Source organism: Mandrillus leucophaeus, unplaced genomic scaffold (assembly GCF_000951045.1).
Source record: "Mandrillus leucophaeus isolate KB7577 unplaced genomic scaffold, Mleu.le_1.0 Scaffold546, whole genome shotgun sequence".
NCBI classification, from domain to species: Eukaryota; Metazoa; Chordata; class Mammalia; order Primates; family Cercopithecidae; genus Mandrillus; species Mandrillus leucophaeus.
In genome coordinates, this window is record NW_012105875.1 from 727362 (window position 1) to 750182 (window position 22821).

General features: G+C 39.9%; 2 protein-coding genes across 2 annotated transcripts in view; one reads left to right on the forward strand and one right to left on the reverse strand.

Moving 5' to 3' along the window:
* Nucleotides 1-20217, forward strand: part of LOC105552193 — a 25589-nt gene extending 5372 nt beyond the window's left edge. The window contains exons 3-4 of the mRNA XM_011997780.1: nucleotides 18788-18900; nucleotides 19959-20217. Coding sequence (XP_011853170.1) covers nucleotides 18788-18900; nucleotides 19959-20035 — 190 coding nt within the window. The 3' untranslated portion in view covers nucleotides 20036-20217. The remainder of the gene's footprint in view (nucleotides 1-18787; nucleotides 18901-19958) is intronic.
* Nucleotides 6104-16004, reverse strand: ZNF45 (zinc finger protein 45). Its single transcript, XM_011997722.1, has 4 exons — nucleotides 15899-16004; nucleotides 13299-13425; nucleotides 12598-12690; nucleotides 6104-8673 (listed from the first exon to the last, which is right to left on the reverse strand). Exons 1-4 carry the CDS (start codon nucleotides 15911-15913, stop codon nucleotides 6857-6859), a joined length of 2052 nt encoding a protein of 683 aa, XP_011853112.1. The 5' UTR covers nucleotides 15914-16004; the 3' UTR covers nucleotides 6104-6856.
* Nucleotides 20218-22821: the final 2604 nt, after the last annotated feature.

Genomic DNA, 22821 nt, shown 5'->3' on the forward strand with positions numbered 1-22821 from the left:
TTTTATACACATAAAGTCCTAAAGAAATCACAAAAAACTAGTAAGACTAGTAAATGAGTTCAGCAAAGTTACAGGAAGATAATATGCAAAAAAAATTGTGTTCTTACACACTAGCAATGAATAATCAAAAAAATGAAAGGAAAACAATTCCATGTACAATAGAATTTAAAGGAAGAAAATACTTAGGAATAAAGTTAACAAATGAAGAGGAAAGTTTGTACACTGAAAACTATAAAACATCATTGAAATAAATTAAAGATGACCTAAATAAAAGGAAAGACATCTGTGGTTCATGGATAAGAAAAGTTAATGTTAAGATCCAATCCCTCCCAAACTGATCTATGGATTCAATGCAATCCTTATCAATATCCTAGCTGGCTCCCCCCGACCACCACCACATCCAGAAATTGACCAGCTGATGCTAAATTCATATGGAGACACAAGGGACCCAAAATAACCAAAACAACTTTAGAAAGGAAGAACCAAGTTGGAGGACTCAATTTCCCAATTTCAAAAGTTACTAGAAAACTACAGTGTGGTACTGGCATAAGGATAGACATACAGATGAGTGGAATAGATTTCAAAGTCCAGAAATAAGTCCTGACATTTATTGTCAATTCATTTTCAACAAGGGTGCTATGGCCATTTAGTAGGGGAAAGAATAGTCTTCTCAATAAATGATGGTAAAACAACTGGATATCTGTCTGCAAAGAAAGAATGAAGTTGGAATTCTACTTTATACCAAACACAAAAATTAACTCAGATCACTGACGTAAACATAGGAGCTAACACTATAAAACTCTTCAAAGACAACACAGGGGCAAATCTTCATGAGTTTGGAATAGGCAGTGATATTTTAGATACACCAAAAGCACAAGCAAAATAATAAATAGGAGTATATCAAAATTAAACCTTTTTACTACAAATGATACCATAAAGTGACAAGATACCCACTAAATTGGAGACAATATTTGCCCATCATACGTATGACAATGGACTAGTATCTAGAATACAAAAACTCTTAGAACGCAACAATAATAATTTTTAAAAGACCAGATAATCCAATTTCTGGAAGTCAGTCCGATTTCTGGGAGGATCACTCCCATCCTCACAACAACAAAAAACTAAAGAAATTAATTTTTTCTGGATCTGTCAGATAATAGAGGTCAAAAGGCAAACCACAAGCCCTAAATCTGGAGAGAAAAGCAAATAGAGATCAGCTTACTTGGAGCAGGATCAAGTAAGACCATTTAGGTAGGGAAAGAATATTGGTAACTAAGTGTTACCAATAACACTGCTAATTAAGTATTACCAGCTAATTGGTAATATTTATTAGCAGTTTAATTAAGTATTACCAGCTAATTGGTAACTAAGTGTTGGTAACTGTTACTAATTAGCTGGTAATAAGTAATTAGCAATGTTATTGGTAGGAATGCTTAATTGGTAATTTAGAGAATTCATTGGAGGCTAGCTTCAAAAATCTTCCAGGGACCCAGTCAGGGGGAGCTTCACATTTTCATGGAATTTACCTCCAGTAATGCTACTAGGTTCTCATGGTGAATATACAAGAAAAATCTCATGTTTTGGAGGAGGATAAAAGTAACTATTTTGAAATACACTGAGAGTGTTCCACGTAACAAAGGACTGCTCTCCAAGGGAAATGACTTTATCAAATACTTATATAACTTGGGAGAAAGGCAATATGCCAACTCCTGCCCTCTTTAGCCTTCCTGTCTCACCTAAGGGGAAAACAGAAAGACTAAGAACTGCGTCTAAAGGTCACAGGCCAGGGACTCAGGCCTACTAAAAGACAGATTAAATCGTATGATTGTAGAACACTTCCCCTCTCCCCACACTTTACCACATATCAATAGGATTCTTGTGTAACAACAGGATAATAAAACTGAGAAGGCTGCAAGACACAGATTCTGTTTTTAAACTTCTTAGGGAAATTCAAAGACAACAGGGAGGGAAAAAGAAGGGACATGAGAGAAAAGTAAAACTGCAACCTTTGACACTTTCAGCTAAATCAAACATTAAACACAGCCCAACACCTAGCCAGATTAACATAAAACCTCACACTTAACTGAAGCTCCCACACTGCCTGCTATATAGCTGTCTACAGTCATGTATTTTCCTGTCCTGCACAATGTAATCACACTCTGCAAGAAGCTAAAGCTTACTGGCAGGCCCTTACTTATCTAGGTATATCCAAACCCTGATGAATGACAGCACACAGGGACCTACCATTGCCAATGACCTACTCTGCTGCATCAAGGAACTGCAGTAGATTTGTCCTTGTCCCATTCTATAGGCTCCTCATGTGATGCCCTTTTGGTGTAAGCCAATGCCCTATAAACTAGCCAACTTACACCCATTGGTGCCCCACCACTTAATTTCATCCTTTGGGTGAAATGACCCCCACACAAAAGCCTTTAAAACTATACCTCCCTTCATGCTTAACGCTTGGGACCTGGACATAACTACTCCCTATGGTCTCCACAGTGACCTCCACCACTGCATTAGCACCAGTCCCATTGTCCAGCAATCCATGCTTCACTCTGCACTATTCCTTCGTCATGACACCACATCCTACTTTCTTCAACTTGCCAGATAATACATGTGAAACAGCAACAGAACATGTCATCCAAGAAATAAAACTCCAACAACGCTGGGCCTGCCAGCAGGCGTCCCAATCTGGGTAACCACTCGTACAACTAATTTCCACACTCTTGGGAGGTATTTGATATCCATACTACTATCTAGTTGCCATCCTCTCTGGTCACCCTCCAGCTCCTTTACTTCCCCAGGCACTCCCTCAACCTCACCAAGGTTCTTCCTCATGAAATTTCCCTTCACAGTCCCACCTTTCCTGCCCTCTATCAACGATAGTATATAAAGCCATTGAAAGTACAAGGGTCTCACACATATGCACTGGTGAATGCCCTTCCCATAAAAGGGGATACCAGGCCACCTTTTTATATATTATAAATTGGGCCTTGTCACAATCTCTGGTATAATAGGCATAAGTCTAGATCTTTTCAGTTCTGTAGCAGACTTCGTTCTTAGAGCTGCTAAACAATGTCACAATTCCTGGCAGACCATATATACCAAGTAGCCCAAGATTTAGAAGCCCTTAATGAGATAAAGCTCTGTAGCTGTCATGGTAGTTGATAAAATACTGCATTAGATGAACTAGTGGCATCTCAAGGTGGCCCTCTGAAGGGAACCTCTGGCTGCGTGTAGGTCAATAAAAACAGGAAAGCTCTCCAGAATCATTCAATAGATAAACCAAAACAGTCAACGATGTTACTCAGTTACTAAAATGTAGTAAGAGTTTCTGAATCCCCATTTCTTCTCCTGACTGCCTCCTTCTGCCTGGATTAACATCATCTGGTGCCACATTATCTTACAGGGAGCTATCATCGTTGTTGGCCTAATTTTATTGGGTCAACTTTGCATATTTGGCCTCTCTCAAATGCAAGTTTATTTACAGGAAACCTGGGAGTTTGCTGCTAACCCAAACATCAGGGGTGAATTGTTAAGATTGGAGGAAACTTGGAGTTTGACTTAGTGCAAGCCACCTCTAGGCATCTCTTGCCTATGTCCAGTCTCCCTCACAATCCTGATAACGTTCACTTACTGCTCCACAAGTGCATATGCCCTCCACCACCTCTTTTAAACTCTGTGCTGGCAGGACATCCCCCTTTATAAACTGACTGAACACTGACTATTCTTTCTCTCTGTTTTGGACCTTTTTCTGGGCAGCCCTCCCACCCCTGTAATCATCTCTCTTTGATCATTCCAAAGGACTACTGTCAGGAGTTTTGACATACAAACCTAATCTTGGAAGGACTTTTGACATTCAAACCTAACCTTGGAAGAAGTTTCCCCATATCATAGTAGAGGGGCTGTAATAGGCATATAAATTGGGAGGGAAAAGCACATTTTTTTTTCCTTCTTTTTTTTTTTTGCAGATGACAGGATTGTCTACACAGAAAATCCCAAGCAATCAATAGAACAGCTACTTAAACCAATAACTAAGATTGGCAAGATCATAGGACACAAGGTCAACATAAAACAATCAACTGTATTTCTATATATTGAAAAAGAACAATTGAAAATTGAAATTTGAAAAACAGTACTAACTTAGAACCCCCAAAAAAGGAATGTGTAGGTATAAATCTAACAAAGTATGTGCAGGATCTGTAGGTTAAAACTACAAATTACTGAAGAAATAAGGGAGTCCTAAACAAATAGGCAGATACTGTGTATATGGTTTAGAACATTCTCAGTATTGCTAAAATGTCAATTGTCCCCAAACTCATCTATAATATTCATTGTAATCTCAATAAAAATCCCGGCAAATTATTTTTACAGATGACAAAGCTGATTCTGGAAATTATGGTAAGGCAAACAAATTTGATAGCCAAAATAAAATAATGAGTTGGAAGACTCACACTATCTGGTTTGAAGACATTATATACAGATACAAAAGTCAAGATGTGCAATATTTGGCAAAATGATAGACACATAAATCAATGAAACTGCATTGAGGCCAGAAAAAGACCCATACACGTATGGTTAGTGGATTCATAAAGGTGCCATGGCAATACTGAAAGAATAGTTAATTGAATTCTCATATGCAAATAGTGGACCTCCGTTATATAAAGGTTCACATCTTACATAAATACTAACTCAAATATATCATAGACCTAAATATAAAACCTGAAAACATAAAAGTTGTGATAAAAAAAGTGGGAGAAAAATCTTTGTGACCTTGGATTAGGCTGAGTTCTTTTATTTGAAACCAAAAGCACAATCTACCAAAGACAAAAAAGGAACTTCATTTAAAAAAAATTTCTAGTGTGAAAAATACTGTTAATGGAATAAAAACACAAGTCACATAATGGTATACAATATTTGCAAAACACATAACTGACAAAGATATCTATCCAGAACATATAAAGAACTCTCAAAAATCAATAACAAACAACTCAGGTTTTAAAAAAACGGACAAAAGATTTGAACATATTTCACAAAAGAAAATAGGCATATGGGTAGCAAACAAGCAGTAAAGATGCTCAATGGCCATTAAGGAAATGTAAATTAAAACCAAAATGAAATCCCAGTATAAAACCTTTGAAATCCTAATAACAAAATAAAAACAAAACAAAACCCTGACATACCTATTGTTGGTGAAGTTAAGGTACTGGGACTTTCATACACTGGTAGTAGGAATGTAAAATGGTACAGTTATTTTAGAAAAGTCTGTCAGTTTTTCATAAATATACTGTTACCATACAACCCAGCAATTCCACTCCTAGATATTTACTAAGACAAAAGAAAATGTGGATACACAAAACTGTTTGCAAATGTTGACAGCAGCTCTCTTCATAATCACTACAAACTGAAAACCCAAATATCCCACCAGTGATAAATGGATAAACAAACTGGCACATCCATATGACTACTATTCAGCAACAAAAAGAAATGACTTCTGTACTGATACATGCAACAAGACAGATGAGTCTCAGAAGCATTAAGTGAAAGGTGCCAGACTCCAAAGGAAACATACTCTAGGATTCCATTTATATGACATTCTGGTAATGATATAAACTATACAGATGGAAAATAAGTCAGTGGTTGACAAGGGCTGGTGATGGGGAGAGGGACTGACTAAACAGAACAAGCAAGTTTCAGGGCAGGGGGTGCTAGAACTGTTGAATGTCTTGATTGTGATGGTGGTGTTCATATGACAGCACTTGCCAAAATGCATAATGATACACTAGTCAGTTTCACTGTATATAAATTATTCCCTAATAATGTAAAAAAAGTCAGTTTCACTGTATATAAATTATTCCCTCATCTGTAAAAAAATAAGGTTAGCTTGTATGATTTTCATGGATGCCTTTTATGAAAAATTTTTTCATCATGAGTGGATGCTGAATTTTGTCAAATGTTTTCTCTGAATCTACTGAGATCATACATTTGATCATAAGAATCTAGATATAAGAGTACATACTAAATCCATAGGAAGCTCAGGAACAGACCTAAGTAATTTACGGTATAGAAATCATAATACTTGGCACTGGAGGTGGGATTGACTGGAAATGGGCACAAGAAAACTTTTTGGTTTAATAGACATTGTACACATGGATCTTGGTGATTATTACATTTGTCAAAATTCAGGAAGCCATAAACTTGAGACTTGTGCATGTTACTGCATGCAGATTACACCTCAATAAAGTACTGTTAACATACAAAATTTCTAGTTGCTAGCCAGAAACTGATCTCTGGACCCACTAACAAGCTGCAACCTTCAGTTTGATAAACACTCATCCACGAGACCTGCAAAAATGGGAAAATCAGGCCATATGACTAACTTATATATCTTCCAAGCATTGCAGAATTCTTCTTCTGAGTACAATTTTAGAGAAACTTTTAGAGATAAATGTCAAATATTACTGAATTTCAAGTATGACAGTAATTTCAAATATTACTGAAAAATTACAATGTGTTAGGCACTGAAAAGGCAGAGTAGATTTGGCAGTCAACAAAGTCCCTACCCTCTTGGACCTTATATTCTAGTGGAATAGCATTCAGCATTCCCATCTTAGTACTTCTGGTTTACTCCAGATCAGACTCATCCTTCCTGATCCTCTTGTCTGCATGTATCAGCTAATGGTCAGTGTTCTGAATGCAGTCCATATGTCTCCACTCTTGTGAGGTTTCTCTGCTGTGTGGTCTCCCAATCACTCGGCCGAACTACTGACTCTATAAAATAAATGTTTTGTCTATGATAGCTCTGATAATTAAAATATTTCAGCACCCATCTGAGATAGTAAAACATATTTTATCGAGTTTTCCTGTGTGAACCCTCTGATGAAGGAAAGTCCTTGTCACCCTCATCATCAGCATGGACTCGCTGATGAATGATAAGACTTGAGCTCCAACTGAAGCCCTTCCCACACTCCTCACATTTGTATGGTTTTTCTCCAGTGTGAACTCTTTGATGGGCTTGAAGGTATGAGCTCCAGCTGAAGACTTTCCCACATTCCTCACATTTGTATGGTCTCTCTCCTGTGTGGACCCTCTGGTGGGCCTGAAGGTAGGATCTTTGCCTGAAGCGCTTACCACACACATCACATCGGTATGGTTTTTCTCCTGTGTGGACTCCACGATGTGCCAGAAAATTTGAGGCCCGACAGAAGCCCTTCCCACACTCCTCACATTGATAAGGTTTCTCTCCAGTGTGGCACCTCTGATGGGCTTGAAGCTGTGAACCTACACTGAAGCCTTTCCCACACTCTGCACACTGATATGGTTTCTCTCCAGTGTGGACTCTCTGATGCACCTGAAGGCTGGAGAACTGACTGAAGGCCTTACCACACTTCTCGCATTTATAGGGTTTCTCTCCTGTGTGGATTCTACAGTGTACATTAAGATCTGAGCTCCGACTGAAGCCCTTCCCACATGTACCACATTTGTAGGGTTTCTCTCCAGTGTGGCCTCTTTGATGGGCCAGAAGATTTGAGGCCTGGCTGAAGCCTTTGCCACACTCCTCACATTTATAGGGCTTTTCCCCTGTATGGACTCTAAAATGAATGTTAAAATCTGAGCTACGACTGAAGCCCTTACCACATGCATCACACTGATATGGTTTCTCTCCAGTATGGCCTCTTTGATGGTCCAAAAGATTTGAGGCCCGGCAGAAGCCTTTCCCACACTCCTCACATTTGTATGGTTTCTCTCCAGTGTGGCTTATCTGATGGGCCTGAAGGTGTGAACCCACACTGAAACCTTTCCCACACTCCTCACATTTATAGGGTTTCTCTCCTGTGTGGATTCTACAATGAATGTTAAGGTGTGAGCTGTAACTAAAGCTCTTGCCACAAGCATTGCATTTGTATGGTTTCTCGCCAGTGTGGATTCGCTGATGAGCCTGTAGTCGTGAACGCCAACTGAAGCTCTTCCCACACTCTTCACACTTATATGGTTTCTTTCCAGTGTGAACTTTCAGATGAACCTGAAGATATGATCTCTGACTGAAGCCTACCCCGCACTCCTCACATTTATAGGGTTTCTCTCCCGTGTGAACTATCAGACGAGCTTGACAATGTGAGCTTTTCCCAATGTTCCTCCCATACTCTTCATATTTGTATGGATTCTCTCCAGTGGGAACTCTCTGATGATGGTGAAGATGTGACCTCTGACTAAAACTCCTATAAGCTGCATCATCTGTGTATGATTTTGCTCTACTGTGGACTCTCTGATGGGCTTGAAGACTTGAAAACCGACGGAAGGCATTATCACATTTTTCACATTTGTAGGGCTTCTCTCCTGCATTAGCCCTTCGGTTAATTTGAAGATGAGGGCTCCAGCTGAAACTTTTCACACAATGTTCTCCTTTGTAGAGTTTTTCATCAGTGTGGACTCTGTGGTGAACTTGAAGATGGGAACTTTGATTACTGAATCCCTCATCTTTATAGTGCAAATCATCTCGTTTTTCCAACTGACAGCCTGTTCTTTGAATGTTTACCACAGAATCTTGATACTTGGTTAACTCTCTTGTAATCTGTTGCCAGATCTGGGAGCAGAAAAATTCTTCATGAGACAGGTACCTTAATCCTACTTCTTGAAGAGTCTCCATCTCTTTTAGATTCTTGCCTCCTAAAAGGATAAAGAAAATTTGGAGATGGAGCATGTGAATAATGTTTTGTTCCAAGATGTCAAGTTTATAAACTCGGGCCCACAGCCTAAGGCTTCATTGAACCAGGAGAAGGTTCCGTTTCTCATTATCATCATGTACATGTACCAAGACACCAAGAGGGAGTCATCAGGTTCTCATTCACTACACATTAATGAGACCTGCTTAGAATCACACTAAATTTCTGTGTGAGCTACCAGGTAAAAATGTGGTGGTTGCAGAACAGGAAGCATGTTTCCTAAGAAATCTTTACCAAGAAACTGCACCTTACAAAAAGCCTAATTTTTTGCTATAGCAGATGTCTAATGAATAGCTTCCACAAAATTTGCCTACTGCATAGACATCTGAACAAAGTGGCCCTGTTCAAAATGTCTAGCAAAACTCCTACCATAAATTATCAAAAACCTTTGCCTGGGATTATTTCATTGGAAGTTTATTCCAAGATTGGGAGATTTTGAGGCACTGTGCTAGTTAGAAAGACATACATTTTTCAGAAAATACCTTATCACCTAAGTTAGGGTCCCCAACCCCTGGGCCGTGCACCAATACCAGTCCGTGGCCTGTTAGGAACTGGGCCACACAGCAGGAGGTGAGCAGGAGGCAAATGGCCATTACTGCCTGAGCTCCACCTCCCATCACATCAGTGGCGGCATTAGATTCTTATGGGACCGTGAATCCTATTGTGAACTGTGTGCGTGAGGGATCTAGGTTGCGTGCTCCTTTTGGGAATCCAACTGAGGTCTGATGATCTGAGGTAGAACAGTTTCATTTCAAAACCATCCCCCCGACCCCAGTCTGTGCAAAAACCATCTTCCAACAAACCAGTCCTTGATGCCAAGATTGGGGATTGCTGACCTACATACCTAAAGTTCAAGTGTAAACAGATAGTGGTCCTTTACCTCTTGCTAGGAAATATCCTCCATGAGAACACCTGGGAGAAGAGGTTTATGGTAATAACATACATTATTCTAAAACCTAATAGCAATTAAAGTTTCCATAACCACCAGGGGGGTTTCACCATGTTGGTCAGGCTGGTCTTGAACTCCTGATGTCGTGATCCACCCGCCTCAGCCTCCCAAAGTGCTGGGATTACAAGTGTGAGCTACCGTGCCTGGCCCTTTTTGTTTTTTTGAGACAGGGTCTCACACTGTCACCCAGGCTGGAGTGCAGTGGCGTGAACCTGGCTCACTGCAGCCTCAACCTCCTGGCTCAAGTGATTCTCCTGCCTTATCCCCCCAAGCTGCTGGGACTACAGAGGCACACCACCACACCTGGCTAATTTTTGTATTTTTTGTAGAGGTGGGGTTTCACCATCTTGCCTAGGCTGGTCTCAAGCCCCTGAGCTCAAGCTATCCACCTGCCTCTGTCTTTCACAGTGTTAGGATTACAGTTGTGGGCCCCCATGCCCGGCCCAGTGAGGCCTCTTTCCCACTCAATATCAAATAGTAAATTCTCCCCATCTACCTTACTCCCCTGGCAAGTTCCATTCACCTGTTTTGTTTTGACAAAGCACGTACTACCCTCTGACAAACTAAATATGTCCCTTATTATTTTTTATGTCTCTGTTGAACGGATGTTGCCATCCATGAGCACAAGCATTTTATATCATTCACCACTTTATCATCACCCAAGAGCTCTGCCTGACACACAGTGTTCAATAGATGTACTGAATAAAAGAATTCCCACTTGTCTTCTCTAGGAGACTTTCAGCCAAATTACAAAAGTGAAAGAACTTTTTCAAGTAAACTATGCCTAATGGGAAAGGGACTGGAAAGAGCGATTCTTCTGGGAAGTTTTAAGGTTTTACTGGATGCAGGGCTAAGCTAAGTGGATAGTGCTGATGAGAAAATCATGCTGATCACAGAATCATGGTAACAATTACCTAGGAAAAAAAAATCGTAAGACAGAAAAGTGGCCAGGGTATCTAGGGATTGATTGCTTCTAAAATTTTTGTTCTCTCATTGTTTTTGAAATTTTTCCTTTCTCAAGTAGGAGTCAATATTTAGAGACTTGGGAATAATGTTGTCTCTGAAAGCAGACTATGAAAATGGATGGATGTAAATACATTTTTCTATATGGATCATGCCATTGTTTTTCAAACTGAAGGCTAGGACTATTAGTGAGTTTGAAATAAATTCAGTAACTTGTGACAAGCATTAACAGAATAGAAAAATATTAGATGTGTTTTGTAAGCAGTAATGTATTTCTCTGCATAAATTATTGTTTAAGGCCACACACACACACATCTACCCACATGTGAATGTTTATATTATTTATGATATAAAATATATTTCTTATTGTAACTCATACTCAAAAGTTTGACACCTCCTAGCCTAAATTATTAAGAAAGGTATTAATTTCTTAATCAAATAAATTGTTCAAATAGAAAGTTATATTGTAATAATGGAAACTTGGAAAACAGATAAATGTGTTTCCTTTAAGTTGAAGCCTACTTAGTTTGTCATGTCTGTATATATTTTGCAAGTTTTGACTTTTATGTTTATTTATTTTTTTTGAGATGGAGTTTCACTCTTGTTGCCCAGGCTACAGTGAAATGGCGTGCTCTAGGCTCACTGCAACCTCCACCTCCCAGGTTCAAGTGATTCTCCTACCTCAGCCCCCCGAGTAGTTGGGATTACAGGCGCCTGCCACCATGCCCAACTGAGTTTTGTATTTTCAGTAGAGACGGGGTTTCACCATGTTGGCCAGGCTGGTCTGGAACTCCTGGTCTCAGGTGATCCACCCACCTCAGCCTCCCAAAGTGCTGGGATTACAGGCATGAGCCACCATGCCTAGCCGCAAGTTTTCACTTTTAAATGTGACTTTTTTTTGTCTTCCTGAGAATGTGTCAATTTGAGTAGGGCAATTTCCCTATTTTGCCCAGGTTATAATGTTTCTAATTGAAAATGATATGTTAGCCCCTTATTACAATGAAGAGAAAACTAAAATCTATCTTCCTTAGAATATGTTTATTTAATGGCTATCTTCTATAACATTTATTTGCTTAGTGGCTAATTTTGTAGATAATAAAGGCATTGCCATACATACCATATTTGAATAGGGATGTCTAAAATGAGAAGTAACATTCTTTTCTGTAACTCTCTTTGGAAGAGGGGGATGGTTGCCACAAAGAAAACTTTTAAAGGGAAAGACTTAAAAGCTATTCTCTAAACATTATTTTTTCCTTGTGTAAAGTGATTTTCTTTTATAGAGACTTGCCTCAAAAGTGGCTATGAGAATCTTTATTCTACAAAGTAGTTCTTCACCAAGTGAGCAAGATTCACTATTAATGGCTACAGGAAAGCCACAAGGGGGAAATGATACTCAATTTGATTACAACTAAAGCTAAGCTTTCACTAGATGTGGGTGCTATGGTCTCAATGTGTGTGCCCTTGCCATTTGTATGCTGAAATCCTAACTCCTAAGGCATTAGGAAGGTGATTATGTCATAAGGGCAGATCTTTCATGAATAGGATTAGTGCCCTTATAAAAGAGGCCTGAGAGAGATTTCTTGCCCCTTCCATTTAAGGACGTAGCAAGAAGGTGCTGTCATTGGATCAGGAAGTGGGCCCTCAGCAGACATCGAATCTGCTGATGCCTTGAACTTGGACTTCCCAGCCCCCAGAAATGTCAGAAATAAATTTCTGTTGTTTATAAATTCCCCAGTCCGTACTATTTTGTTTTAGCATCCTGAACAAACTAAGTGGGTTAATGAATACAGATCTTCATATATCCAAAAGCACCCAATAAATTAGAATTAGATTAGATATTCATCAGGGGGAAAAAACTGTTCTAGACTATGCCTTCATCACATATTTTTGTTTACCAACCTTGGAATATCTCCAAGACTAATAGAAAAAAGTCCAGCAGCCCCAGCCCCTCCTCACCTGAGGAGTTATCTCTCTGGGTTGCCATCTTCATCATCCACAGCTTTTCTTCTCTCTCTAACTGGGGCAGACCATCTGGTGTGGACTGATGCCCTGTGAAAAGGCAAGGACATAGGTTTATAATTAATACATTAGAGGCCAAAATTACTAAAAATTCTTGTCCTCATTTCATCGTCTTCAGGACATCAAAATTAGTGTTTTCCACACTTCTAATCATGACCCATTGGAGGAAGTATATTTCATGCAAAGACCCAAGATATGCAGATATAAGTATAAATTACTAGAAAAAAAATATGTTTTCATCATACCCTCTCCATTGTCTCTCACATTCTTCTTGACAACAGTACATAGTCTTTGCTGCAATGTGCAGTTATTGCCAAGTGCTCTGACATTTTCTACCCCATTTTATTTCATTAAAAAAACCAATGGTACAATTCATCAAATGTATATCATGAGCCATTAATTGGAGATGACCACAATTTGAGAAAGTATAAAAGTGTATAGTTGTCATGCTGTCAAGTTATAGTTCATTAACAAAATACACACTTTTGCCAGGGGGAAAGACTAAAAATTCCAAATCTGTCTTATGATGGATGATTAGAAAACTGAAAACCAGTTCAAGAGCTCCAAAGCCCTGTATACCCAAGGACAGAGAGACACCGGAGGGAGACAATGTTCAGTCAGAGAATGCCTGTCCTCACCCACTGAGACCACATTCCTGAAGTTCTCCAGCATCACATCTCGGTACAACTTCCTCTGGGCAAGGTTCAACAGTCGCAGCTCCTCCTCAGAGAAGACCACAGCCACGTCCTTGAATGTCACTGGCTCCTACAACATCAAACACACTCCACCTAAATCTTGCAATATAGGTCCACTGGAAGACAGATAGCACTGAGAAATGTGAAAAAGATGTGTAGGGAAAGGTGCCAGATTCTTAAGAGACCATACTCAACTTTACTATCATATAGTTAAACATTCCATATAAAGTGTATTATATTTTAGAGATTTTTCCTTTTTATAATAAATGCTGTAAAGAACAACTTTTTACATAGATATTACCCACCTATTTTCTTAGGTAAGTTCCAAGAAGTGAAAAATCACAATGTCAGAGAATATGCAACTTCCAAATTATGATGTAAAACAGATCTTCTTTTCAATTTTTCCCTATCTTATCCTATCCCCAAGAGAAAGTAAATATCATTGATTCTCCATACCATATATAACATTGAATATAACTGACTTTTTCAAAATCCTAGGCAATCTGTTCAGTAAGAAACAACTTGGTTTTTTGGTGTGTACTTAATTAGTAAGATCATATTTTCATATAGTTACTGGACATCTTTATTTTTCTTTGGTATCTCGCCTGTTACTGTCCTTTTATTGATATTCCATTTAGAGTTTTATCTTACAACTCTGTAAAATTTCTAGTGATGATTTTAAGTCTTTGTTTTTTTTAGCATATACGTTGTTGTTCACCTACATTTTGCTGGTGTCGTATAGCTTTGTGTAGAGGAGGGTTTCTCAAACTCAGCACTATTGCTATTTCAGGCGGGATAGCTGTCTGCTGTGTGGGGGTGTCTAGGGCACTGTAGGGTGTTTTGCAGCATCCTTAGCTTCTACCTACTAGATGCTGGTAGCACCCCTGACCTGTGGTACCAAAAATGTTTCCAGATATTGCCGGGGGGTGGGGGGCGGGGTGGTAAAATCACCCATGATAAAGAATCACTAGCATATCGTATAGTTTGTTTGTTTGTTTGTTTGTTTGTTTGAGACAGAGCCTTGTCTGTTCCCCAGGCTGGAGTGCAGTGGTATGATCTTAGCTCACTGCAATCTCCGCCTCCTGGGTTCAAGTGATTCTCGTGCCTCAGCCTCCCAAGAAGCTAGGATTATAGGCATGCACCACCATGCCAGGATAATTTTTGTATTTTTAGTACAGATAGGGTTTTGCCATGTTCGGCCAGGCTGGTCTTGAACTCCTGACCTCAAGTGATCCACCTGCCTCAGCCTCACAAATTGCTGGAATTACAGGTATGACCCATGGCGCCCAGCCAGCATATCATATTGTTTTAATCATATGAACGCTGTTCATCCCTGGAGCCCTGCACATTCAGGTGCCCTAAATGAATGACAGTGATCATAGAGAAGAAGAGGCCACTGGAGAGAGAATCAAGTAGAGGTGGTATTATCTGAGGCATCTTCCACTAACCAGGACAAGCTAGGCACCCACACAAAAAGGGCCAGGTCCTCTGAGTGAAGAATTCTTTTCCTTTGCCTCTCTCTCTTCAATTAAGTAAAAATCCTGGAGTCTTTTGAAATCAGTTGGATCTCTGGTATCCTAAGTGAAACCAAGCAACTTTCCACAATTCTACAATCTTGTTTCTTTGTAATTAAAATGCGCATGAGACCAAGTACTGCCTCATAAAGTTGGTGTGAGGAATAAATACAGTAAGAAAAGTATCTGGTAAGTCCTCTTGTACTACTGGACTTCTAAAATTAAGCACATTATTACTTGAATAAAATAAGTTAACATAAGAGTAAAACAATACAGATCAGTAAATAAACATACATAGGGTACAACTCAGGCCTGGGTAAGAAAAATCTAGCTTTCTTACATGGAAATACCTAATAATGTTTTCTCTGATCAGAGATATCATGTTGCACGATGTCATATTTGAATCATTGATATACGAAATACCCAAAGTACCACATATCAAAAGTACTTTTTCAATATAGTGTCTCTATAACATTAAAAGTAAATAATAGCAAAACTCCTTCAAATTGCTTTTTGGAAAAAAATGGTTATTTGTGGGAAAACTGTAGTAACCGTTTTCAGTAAAAATTCTAAACTACCTAAATGTTGATGAATGAGGAGAAAAGTTATTTCACACACACACCACAGAGTAACATCAATTCAAGGGACTATAAAAATATGTGGCAAATAATATTAATTAGAAAAGGTGTAACTTGAACATTTTATCTATACAATGCTTACAAATACACAGAATACATCTGAGGAAAAGAACATGGAAAATCAAAACAGTTGTTTTGTAAGGGAAATAGTAGGAAAATGAGAGATTTTTATTCTGTTACTGACTTTTCTATGCTTATTTATCAAATCATAAAGTCATAAAGTGAAGCCAGAAAAATTAACACAAAAGTAAAAAGCAGCAAGCATCTGGCACACAAGAGGTTCTTAAATGTCTACTGTTCTCCTTCATCTTCCTAACAAAAAGAATAAGGTGTGTGTAATCTTTCAGAAATGAGATGACAATTTTTATGGAGAAAGGGAGGTCCAACTCACCTTAGACTTCGTCATTTTGTCCTCCTCCTTCTGGAGAAGTGCCAAGTCTTAAGAGGGAAGGAGAAAACAAGGGGGAAGGAGAAAAAAGCCATGAGAGTTTGGCCAAGGATGTCACTAACCCACATAGCTGTTTTTTAAACATGAAATAGCAGCAGTGTTCCTTCCTCAGGCTGGCTTGATGAACAGAGACTAGGCTGGATTCCAGATACTACTTGTCCCTCTGACTGTAAGACTCTGGCAAGCAAATGACCTGCCTGACCACACACAGTGTGCCCCTAACATAGTATCTCCTTGTGGCTCTCAGGGTATGACTGATTCTAGGGAGAGTAGAAATTGAGAGTAAAATGCTCAGATTAAGAGTAACCTCTGTGGCCAAGTGCCTAGATTTATGGCATTGTTATTTGCTATGAAATCCTGGACAAATTATTAATATCTCTGTGCCTCAGTTCTTTCACGCATAAAATAAAGAGATTAACAAGGAGAGAATTAACCTCATAGGATTGTTTACGAATTAAATGAGGAGGGGAAAAGCTCAAAGAACATTTTCAGAGTACCTTACTTCTTAGCTGCAGAAAAGCACATAACATTCAGTAACATAAAACCTGTCCTCATTAATGGTTTCTACCAATATTTTTTTTTTTTTTGGAGACAGGGTCTTGCTCTGCTGCGCAGGTTGGAGTGCAGCGGCACAATCATGAACTCATACCTGGGCTCAAGCGATCCTCCCACCTCAGCCTCCCAAGTAGCTGGGACCACAGGTGTGCACCACCATGTCCAGCTAATTTTTTGACTTTTTGTAGAGACGAGGTCTTGCTATGTTGCTCGAGCCGGTCTTGAACTCCTGAGCTCAAGTGATCCTCCTGCCTCAGCCTCCCAAAGTGCTGGGATTACAGGTGTGAGCCACCACACTCAGCCAATGAATTTTTTAGTAGAGGTTTGTGCTTTAACCTCGCCTTTAACCTCTGAAATACCTGTTATTCTCTCTTGGTTTCCCACACTTAATTTGAGGCTTTTGCAATAATACTTAAGATTACAGAGGTCCTTCCTATCCATAGTTTTGCTTTCTGTGGTTTCAGTTACCTGAAGTCAACTATGGTCCAAAAATAGATGAGTAGAGTGCAGTAAGATATTTTGAGAGACAGAGAGACCATGTTGATAGAACTTTTGTTACAGTATTTTATCATTATTCTATTTTGAGTTATTGTTAGTCTCTTACTGTGCCTAATTTATAAATTAAGCTTTATCATAAGTATGTAGGTAAAGGAAAAACATAGTATATTGAGGCTTTGGTAATATCCGAGGTTTAAGTCATTCACTGGGGCTCTTGGAAGGTATTTGCTGTGGATAAGGGGGGACTACTGTACATAGATGACTGCTTTTTTGATAGTAAAATACGTAGCATAAAATTTACCATTTTAACCATTTAAGTGGTTACGTTCGGTAAGTACATTTACATTGTTGTGCAACCATCACCACCATCCATCATCAGAATTTTTTCTGTACCCATTAAGTAATAATTCCCCATTCCCCCTCCCAGCCCCTGATAACCACGTTGTCTCTATGAATTTGACTATATGGACTGGTTTCTAAAAGGTATAAGACCCTGAAAAATTTGGCTGTGCATGGTGGCTTATGCCTGTAATCCTAGCACTCTGTGTCCAAGGTGGGAGAATTGCTTGAGGCCAAGAGTTCAAGACCAACCTGGCCAACAGAGCGAGACTCTATCTCTAAAGAGAAAGACAAAATCTAAAAAAAAAAAAGATCTTGCAAAATTTACTTTAACAGTACGGCCTTAAAAAGATTATCACAGAGACAGAGGAAATTGAATAAAAAATCGTGACTCTGCAAGATTTATGCAGCTATAAATTAGATAATCAATGTCACTGAAATTAACAAGCTACAGTAAGTACAGTAATAACAACAAAAATGGTGATGTTTAACATATGAAGAAGCTGGTCCATGATGTTTCATTAAGGTACTTCACACATACCTGTGAAGAACCTACTGTTGCATCAGTTGTGTGACCTTGGTCCAACCACCCAAACCTCTGTGCCTATGCTCAGCTAAAAGAAAGGAAATGAAAACAGGATGTTAATCATAGGATTACTGTGAGGAATCAATGAGTGAATTTATGCAATGCCCTTGGCATAATACCTGGCATTTTAGGGAGTTCTCAACAAATATGATGATGGCAATTGTATCCATTTAACAGGCGAGGAAGCTGAGGCTTGGTGAGGTCAAGAGGCAGGAACAGTACCTGAATCTGGCTTTCATACAAGAGCCACTATTCCAAATCTTGTCTCTCTGTTGCTTCTAAAGACAAAAATAAGCAGATGGGAATCTAAGGTTTCATGGAAGGAGAAATGAGGGCTCCAGAGTTAGGGGTAAAAGGCAGAGAAATGGAGATTGGACTCTGAAGCCAAGGGAGCTGCTTAAGGGAGTAGAGAACAGAGTTGTGAACAGTCTAGACTCCAGAACTAGCCCACCAGTACTGGAATACGGGCATCTCCAACTTGCTAGTACTTTGTGCTCTAATGTCTAATCTATAAATTGGATATAATAATAATAACTACCTCATAGGAAGATCAGTGAAAGTGACTAAGTATACATAAAACACGTGGAACAGTTTCTGGCAGCTTAAACAATCAATAGAAGTTATGCATAAACCCATGCAGCTGCTTTACATGAAACAGTCAAGGAGCCCCTCCCTTGCTGCTGTGGACCAACGTCTGTGTCCCTTCAAAATTCTTATGTTGAAGCCCTAATGTGATGTTATTGGGAGGTGGGGCCTTTAGGAGGTAATTAGGTCATGAGGGTGAAGCCTCCATAATGGGATTGCTGTCCTTGTAAGAAAAGCAAGTAACCTAGCTCCTTCTCTCTTCCCCGCAGGAAGATACAAGACAATAGCTTCTGCAAACCAGTAAGAGTGGCCTCATTAGACACTGGATTTGCCAGTGACTTGATCATGGACTTCCCCATCTCCAGGACTGTGAGTTATAAAGGTTTGCTGTTTAAGCCACCCAGTCTATGGTATATTTTGTTATAGCAGCACAAACGGACTAAGACACTCAGGGAGTCTGCAGCTTCACATGGCTTGATGATGGGGAAGCATGGGCTGGATTCCAGATTCCACTTGACCCTTCAGGAGACAGCCCCCTGCACAGTGAAAAATGGAGTTCTCCTTGTAGCTCTCAGGGTATGATTCTGATTCTATGGAGGGTGGAAACAGAGTAAAATACCCAGATTAAAAGTTTAGTATTAGTTAATTACTGCTTCATTTATTAGTAAATTATTCTTAGTTCTCTCAGTTCAGATAGAAGAACCCTTACTACGGAAACGGGAAACATAAAACCTTCCAATCTTAGAAGAAATATTTATTTATTTTTCTGAAATGGAGTCTCACATTGTGGCCCAGTCTGGAGTTCAGTGGAATGATCTTGGCTCACTGCAACCTCAGCCTTCTGGTTCAAAAGATTATCCTGCCTCAGCCTCCCCAATAGCTGGGATTACAGGCACCCACCACCATTCTTGGCTAATTTTTTTTGTTTCTTTTGTTTCTTTAGTAGAGATGAGGTTTCCCCATTTTGGCTAGGCTGGTCTCGAACTCCTGACCTCAAGTGATCTACCCACCTTGGCCTCCCAAAGTGCTGGGATTATAGGTGTGAGCCACCACACCCAGCCTGAAATACTTTTAGAATTTGTAATTCACTTGGTTCTAACTCTATTATTTGCCCAGCAACCTCTTCTCAATAAGAATGTTTTGCAGGGGGTATATTTCCATTGCCTTGGGGAAAAAAGTGATAATAGCACATCAACCATCTGTCTTGCGATGAATGCTTATTCAGCTTTATATCCCAAGTACCTAAAACAGTTCCTGTACAAAGTAATTGCCCAGCAGAAATGACTGAAAGAATGAATGAACCCACTATCAGACATGGAGATGCACATAGGAAGACTAGACTAGTTGGTCTAAGGTCTCTCTGAGTTGTATAATTCTGAGACTGACTCCAGTTGGGAGGATTTGGAGAGCAGGGATTTTATTTCCAAGTTTTTCCTCTAGGTCTTTCACAATATTTGCTGTCCTTGGGCAAGATCAAAGTCATTTTTGGAAGGAAAAGCATCTCTGGATTTTGTTAAATACATCTTAGGACAGTACTCTCTGCTCTTCAAAGTCAATGCAGCATGAGTCACTGTTACGGAACCTACAGAATGTGTCCCTTAAAATACTGAAAACGAACACTGTTTTACTGCCTGCATAATTAGCACTAGGCAGGTGAATTTATTACTACTTCATTAAATAGATGAGTTTATTAACTCAATGAAGACTTGTGGGAACCTTACTAAAAGAGATGCAATTCTCCAGCCTCAAGATGCTCACAGTCTAGTGATGAGGAAACTGGCAATTCCACTACACATGGCTAAATGCCAGAGTAGTGCACAGCATCCTCTGGCAGCATGAGGAATGGGCTCCTAAGCCCACACTGGAATGCAGGGGGGTTCTACGCAAACGTGGCTTAATCTCAGCCCTGGAGGATGACTGAGCTGTATTAACTAGAGAATCCAAATCACTATAAAACTCCCAGAGAACAAATGTCATGATGTGAAGATAAATAATAGGCAGAAAGAGATGGGACAGGAAGGCAGAATTCAAACCATGATGATGTTCAAGTCACAATATTATCTGCAAGTCAGCAGGAGAGCACTGAAGAACTTCCGGAAAGGAGTGTTAGAAACAGATTACTCTCTCAGACAGGAGGAGGCTTGATGGGGAGGAGGCTAGGGCCGGAGAGACTATTAGAGCCACACTAAGAACCTCTTCCTTCTTTATTCAAATGTCACCACCTCAGAGTCTCTAGCCATCCTGTAGATAATTTCAGTCTCCTAACTGCACCCCAACACTTCCTATCCCTCATCTCTGCTTAATTCTTTTCTCTAAGCCCTTATTCCTCTCTAACATCCTTCTAGATATTTACTTACTTATATGCATTACACCTGTCTAATGGGGAGTTTCGTTTCCTGCTCCATCTCCAACACCTACTATATTGCTACAAGCATTTGGAAGGAACTCAAAGATTTGCACAATGGCTACTTTAATGATGTAGTGAATAGTTGATAGATACACCATGTGGATCAAGGCCTCATTATTTATCACCTGAACCATTCATTCCACATATAATTGTTGAAGGGTCTACTCTGTGCCAGCCAAGGGTCCTAGATGTGAAATATACAGCAGTGAACAAAGACCTTGATCTCACAAAGCTGATATTATAATGGGCCACGAGGGCATAACAAACCCCCAATATATAGTGAGAGACACTTTTAAGAACAAGAAGGCAGGGTAAAGAAATAAAAAGAGATGAAAGGAGGGGCTGTCACAGAACAAGTTTTTGTCATGAAAGATTTCTCTTATATTTGAGCAGAGACCTCAAATATAGGAAGAGAAAGCCATGTAGATATCTGATAACTGAAGGCATGTAATTCAGCCCTGAAGAACATAGAAATTTTTTTTTTTGTTAAAAAGCCATAGGTCTGGTATTTAGCAAAGACATGAAATCAACCTAAATGCCCGTCAACAGCAGTCTAGATAAAGGAAATGTGGTGCATATATACCATGGAATACTATGCAGCCATAAAAAAGATATCCTGGCTGGGTGCAGTGGCTCACACCTGTAATCCCAGCACTTTGGGAGACTGAGGCAGGTAGATCACCTGAGGTTAGGAGTATGAGACCAGCCTGACCAACATGGAGAAACCCTGTCTCTACTGAAAAAAAAATACAAAATTAACCAGGCAAGGTGGTGAATGCCTGTAATCCCAGCTACTCAGGAGGATGAGGCAGGAGAATCGCTTGAACCTGGGAGGTCGAGGTTGTGGTGAGCTGAGATGGCACCATTGCACTCCAGCCTGGGCAACAAGAGCAAAACTGTCTCAAAAAAAAAAAAAAAAAAAAAAAAAAGTCCTTTGCAGGAAGATGGATAGAGCTGGAGGACATTATTCTTAGCAAACTAACACAGGAACAGAAAACCAAATACCACATGTTCTCACTCATAAGTGGGAGCTAAATGATGAGAACACATGGACACATAGAGGGGAACAACAGATGCTGGGGTCTCCATCAGAGCGTGGAGGATCAGAAAACATAACTAATGGGCACTAGTGACAAAATAATCTGTACAACAAAGCCCCATGTCACAAGTTTACCTATATAACAAACCTGCACGCGTACTCCTCAACTTAAAAGCTCTGAAGGATGGGAAGTCTAAGATCAAGGCTCCAGCAGGTTGTGGGTCCAGTGAGGGCCTTTTTGCTGTGTTCTCACGTGGCAAAAGGGTAGGGGAAAAGGGGGACGGGGGAATGCTGTGTCTTCACATAGCAGAAGAACAAGGGAGATGAACTCTCTCTCTGAAGCCTCTTTTATAAGGGCATTAACTCCTTCATGCCCTCATGACTTAATCATTTCCCAAAGGCCTCACCTCTTAATAACACCACAACGGGGATTAAGTTTCAATGTCTGGGGGACTCTTAGACAGTAGCAGGTGGGGAATCCCTCCTTTACCAATGGGGTGAATAGGTGACCAGAACACCTGAATTACTAATAAAGAACACAGAAGTTCAAGCTCACAGAAGGAGTCTAGGGCCTGGGTCTTGTGATTCTGATGTGACCACAGTTCAAGAACCACTGCCATTATTCTACATTGCCTCTTAAAGAGTTGACGGAACTGTCCACGGGCACCCGGGAAGCTGGGGGCATGGCTCTGCCTGGCACTCAGGCCTACTGATTATCAGCTCCCTGCTTCTCTCCAGTATAAGATGCCCCTCGAGCTCTCTCTAAGAGGAAAGAGCTGCGGAATGACTGGTAATGCTTCTGGAGGCAAATTCTCAGAGTGAAAGGGGAGGCTTCCCTTTCTCTTGGACCAGTGCTG